The 4,799-nt window shown below is 40.2% G+C and overlaps 1 protein-coding gene and 1 long non-coding RNA gene across 4 annotated transcripts in view; both read right to left on the bottom strand.

The window, feature by feature from the left end:
- Positions 1-307, bottom strand: part of LOC114059494 — a 1,012-nt gene extending 705 nt beyond the window's left edge. Inside the window, exon 1 of the long non-coding RNA XR_003571674.1 lies at positions 12-307. This is a non-coding gene — a long non-coding RNA (uncharacterized LOC114059494). The remainder of the gene's footprint in view (positions 1-11) is intronic.
- HECA (hdc homolog, cell cycle regulator) overlaps positions 1-4,799 on the bottom strand; it is a 32,582-nt gene that overhangs the window by 8,558 nt on the left and 19,225 nt on the right. The window contains exons 3-4 of one of the 3 annotated variants that reach the window (XR_003571673.1): positions 4,355-4,509; positions 276-1,425 (exon numbers count right to left, since the gene is read on the bottom strand). Coding sequence is in view for 2 of the 3 variants with exons in the window: in XM_027888011.1 (XP_027743812.1) it covers positions 1,261-1,425; positions 4,355-4,509 (320 nt within the window). In the remaining variant the exon portion in view is untranslated. The remainder of the gene's footprint in view (positions 1-275; positions 1,426-4,354; positions 4,510-4,799) is intronic. The other 2 variants (XM_027888012.1, XM_027888011.1) reach the window with 2 other exon arrangements.

The following is a 4,799-nucleotide window of genomic DNA, read 5'->3' as shown; positions in this document are numbered from 1 at the left end:
AAAAACCAAACCTCCCATAAGTCTCAAATGATTTGAGAAACCAAGCAAAAGATTAATGACCTATTTTAAAAAAAATAATTTAAGGGAAGGAGAAATGGGAATCAAGAAACAACAACTGCAGAACCTACAGGGCCAAACTCTCTGATACGAATGCACTGCCTAATGCGGTCTGTTATGTACAGCACAGAGGCATGTAGAAAGTAAATATGCTAAGTTTGCTTTCTTAAAATGTCTCCATGTTTTTAGATCCCAAACTGAACACAATTTTGAAAGACAAGGATGCAGCAATTAATTGCTTTAAAAAGTGATGCCATGTTTTGTACATTCAGTACCTCTCAGCTCTTACAGATCTGAGGGCCCAGATCCCACTTCATGGTTCTCCTTTCACATCAGTCACACCAGTCTGCAGCAGGCAGCAAAGCCTCAGCCCCAGCAGGCACATACAAACACATACCCACTCAGCTCAGCCAGTTCCCTCCCTAAAATGTCTGTGAAGAAACACCTTTAAATAAAGCATTTTAAGATCTCCAGCTTGTTTTGGTATGAGCAGGTGACCCAGCTGGGCACATGACAGCCCCGTTGGAAGCAGCACTATTGCCATGAGGGCAACGCACATCAAACACACACAGCAGGAAGATGCTATGCCAAAACAAAAAACCTCATTCAAGATTGCATCTGCTGGCATACATTTACATTCACTTGTCATGACACCCTAGTTTACCCCCCGTTTCGGGAAATCTGAAAGAAAGCCTGCTGAAGGGACTGGCGGCACCGGCAGCACGGGACCAGCTCCTGCGCCCATGGGGACCGATGCAAAGGGCTGAATGAATTCAGCAGTAAAAGAACCATTTCTTTCCAAGGATTTCCCATTTTCACCAAGCTGGAGGAACAACCCTACCCATTTTTCAATTGGACGTATTTCTCTGTCCCATATGTCTCCCCACACCCTTGCTATAAACTGTATTACAATTATACAAAAAAATAAACCCAAATAATTTTTAGCTGATCTTTACCCCACACTTGGAGTATATTCAAAGGCCATTAAATTGGCTTGCCTCCAACCTTCACAGAGATCTTGTCAGGAGGATTCTGGTTTTAACGACATATATATATATATACATATTAATATGTACACTGACAAAGAAGCTGCTCTTTGAGTTAGAAAAGAAATTAAATTTCATCACAGAATGAATCCTATAAAAAGATATGTAATAAAGTTGAAATACCCATAAAATAGCTATTACTAAAGCAAAGCTTTCGTCAATAAGCCTCCAAAACTTTAAATGAAGAAAATGGCTTCACGAAGTGGTAGTCTAGATTTCCACAGTGAGGACACTGCTGGACATTGCTGTATTCAGAGAAATACTGCATGCCAATCCGTACATCTATTACTGGCTTCCCACAGTGCTTACAGTTCAGTCGAGCCTGTAAAAAAACAAACAAACAAAAAAAACACTTTTGAAACAACCAAACTCACCTCTGGAAAAGGAAGGTGACAGAGGCAGCCCCTTGCCCTCCCCAGCAGGAGAATGAGTCAGTCAAGAAATTGGCAGTAATGGAATCTGCTAGCAAGGACATTCCTCACCTGGACTGGTAACTCACAGGTATGCACCACGTATTTCACATTAAATATCACCACCATTCTGGAGAGTAGGTCACGTTCCACTCTGATTGATGGGAGGCAGAGAATTTCAAGGTTTATGTAGACAAATGATTGTTTTGTTTTGTTTTGCTTAATCTCTGAACCAATTCCTCAACCTCCAGCATGAGAAGTGCTGTCTCAATAAATTATTAATGAAGCCCCAAAGCACAGAGAGAAATTTTATATTTGTGCCACGCAATTCAACAATTTCAGCTGACGCTTTGAACATCATCTGTCCATGAAATATATCAGCATTTTAATCTTTTGGCTTAACAAACGTATAACTCAATTTACTTTATCAGCACAACATGGTATTGAGTCACCTTAAGTAGCTATTTAAACATTATAATACTTATCAGGATATACAAACTAAACGTCAAGCACACAACCTATTCTACAGAATCAAGTGAGAAAGAAGCAACATTAACTGGGTGGATATGAGAAATAAGTAAAGGTCAAAGGGGAGGACAGATAGAGGTATTAATATTCAGCTGTAACAAAAAAAGTGAGTCTTTGGAAGGAATCTAGCTGAGAAACACAGCCCATCCGATGTAAAGAAAGCAACAGGCAGCATGAAAGCTCAGCAGGGCTTTCAGAAGAAGCAGAAGGGATTTGAGATTGTAAAGGAGTTTAAGAGTAAAGGTGGCAAAAAAGCAGCAAGGGCCTGAGCTGTACTGTAGCTTAACCTCGCAGCCCAATACGCTAATGAAAGCTTCAGCTTTTCACTGAAAAGAACAAAAAAGTATTGTCTATGGCCATCTTGATTTAAGGGATTTTCCTGGATGAGGAGATATTGAAGTACTATCCCTCTTGAGACCAGACTCAAAAAGAAACTAATCAACAGCTTCACAGCCGTCTGCTCTGCTTGAAAAGCAGAAATTCTAAGTACAATCTACTAGATTATGAATTTTTATTAATTTCTTAGCAAAAGTGTTTTCTCCTTTGCTACTGTCCAGCACATCAGCTAAGTGTTAGTGGCTTTAGTGGGAGCCCCTGGTGGTCTAGGGGAAAGGCACTGCACTGTCACTGCAGAGACCCGGGTTTGATTCCTGGTCAGGGCCCCTCCCCGGGCAGATGGAGCTCATTAGCCCTGTAAGGCAATCCATCTACGTCCTGAGGACCTCGCTGCCACCGTCCAAGCGTGCTTGGCCCCGGCAGATGAACCTCAGGATTAAAGGGTGGGCTCAGTTCCGCGCACACTGTGTCTCACCTAAAAAATCCAATGCACAGGTTGGAAGGTGTAAAGACCTTCCCCGGATCTTCGTTCACGAAGACTGGCCATTCAGTGGCTTTAGTGGCTTTTAGTGACAGTGACTTTATCCTTCATAAAAATTTGTGGTGTAGAATTAAATATTTTGAAATAAGGCATGAAACTATTCAAAATAAAATCAGCAAGGCAATTTGGAGTTAAATCATATACCATATTTAAATGTCATTCCTCTGTATGCATGGAATCACCTGTAACAATCATGGTGAAACAAGAATGTGTATTATCTGGCAATCACAGTCACTGCAGCTAATGATTTTATAATCAGTTCTCATACCACATACTGTCACACTGTCCATTAACCATGTAATTAAGGCTCTTGTATAATGAGCTCTTAATTCTTGTATTATACATTCTAGAGAAGCAATTCAGATTTAAAGTTGCTGCCTTTTACAAAGACAGCAAGTCAGCATCAGTGTTTTATCTTTATAAGTCCCTATTTTTTTAAGTTACATTCTCAATGTTCACTAAATTTGGAGGTAATGTATCTGTCTGTAGCTATAATTGCAATCAATGTCATCTTAACCAGCAGCAGAAACACCACTTGTCTTTCAAGCAACACATTTTGGTAAATACGTCAGATTTAAAATAAACTGACATTTTTCATATTGACAAAATGATATTTTAGAGTGCTCTTAAGTATGCACATCACCATGAAGCAAGCACAGACTGAAAGTGTGCATCTCTGTGAGGCTCCTGTCCTAACCTACCAACAACACCTCTGTGTCTGAGCATCTGGAGTGGACCAACGAGTCCAATCCCAGACAAATGCTTTTTTCACAGCTGTCTACCCCTACCTGCACAGCAGAAGTGCTCTATCCATCACAAAGAAAATTCTATTGAATGCTGACTAACCTGTTGCCTTCGGCACATGTCTACTCTGGAGCAGCCCCAGGCCTTGGATCTTCCTAACTCAAGGTATAGATTAGGTGAGCATTTAATAAAAACTAAGTTGCTTCAAGCTGTGGTGGATGAAGCACCATCACCAGTCAGTCACAGCAAAGATTAAGGAGAGCTGAGTAACCTCCAAGCACGAAGACACTTAAGACCTTTCTGTTCCCTTGGAGCTTCTTTGCTACAATTATGATAAAACATGATTTATGAACTAAAAAACCTGAAAACCTGAAACATCTGCTGAAAATGTGGAATTATATCTGATGCTAGTGATGCAGCATTGGATTTAATTGCAAATGCATTTAAGGGGGCTTTATTTAAAAACATAAGTATTAACCATTGACCATTGCAATGGCTTTTGTCTAGCTATAAGCTGTTGTATTTCTTAAGTTAAGACAAAGGGACAGGGACCCAGTCAGCTTTCTTGTATTCCACTCATAGGTACAGACTGCAAAAGACGGAAGGAGGGAAGGGAGAAGAGATACATAAACCTTGACTTTATCATCAGCAGAAATTCCACCTTGTGAGTCTTATTTACGTATAGTACTAACCTGACAACAGGGAGATGCTGCCAGAATATCGTAGGTATACATAGTTCCCAGCTGATGCCAGCTTCCATCCCATCGGGACTTGCACTTGATGCAGATAATTTTGTGAACCCCTTCTAAGCAGTCTACACAAACAGCATAGAGGTGCATAAGCCTTCCTGTGGACAGGAAAGACATGTCTTCATGAAACAAATCAAAAGATTAAAACAGACACTTTCTGCAATGTGCTATCTGATCTTTAGTGATACAAATCACACCTTTTTTTTTTTTTTTCTTTATAAAGGATGAATGATAAAAGTATAGAAAGCTTCTCTATGGGAAATACATAGGATTTGACTGAAGCTATTTTCCACAGATGCAGAACTCAGGAATTAGTCATCACTCTGCCCACTCTCCCTTCCATCATTTGCTTGTAGAACTTAGCAAAATATTTTATAAAAGGAGTTGC

The sequence above is a fragment of the Empidonax traillii genome, unplaced genomic scaffold (genome assembly GCF_003031625.1).
Source record: "Empidonax traillii isolate 1590-97213 ecotype Southwest subspecies unplaced genomic scaffold, ASM303162v1 scaffold229:size1690559, whole genome shotgun sequence".
In the NCBI taxonomy this organism is placed as follows: Eukaryota; Metazoa; Chordata; class Aves; order Passeriformes; family Tyrannidae; genus Empidonax; species Empidonax traillii.
Note: the sequence above shows the minus strand (reverse complement) of the source record. Positions and strands in the feature narration are given on the sequence as shown.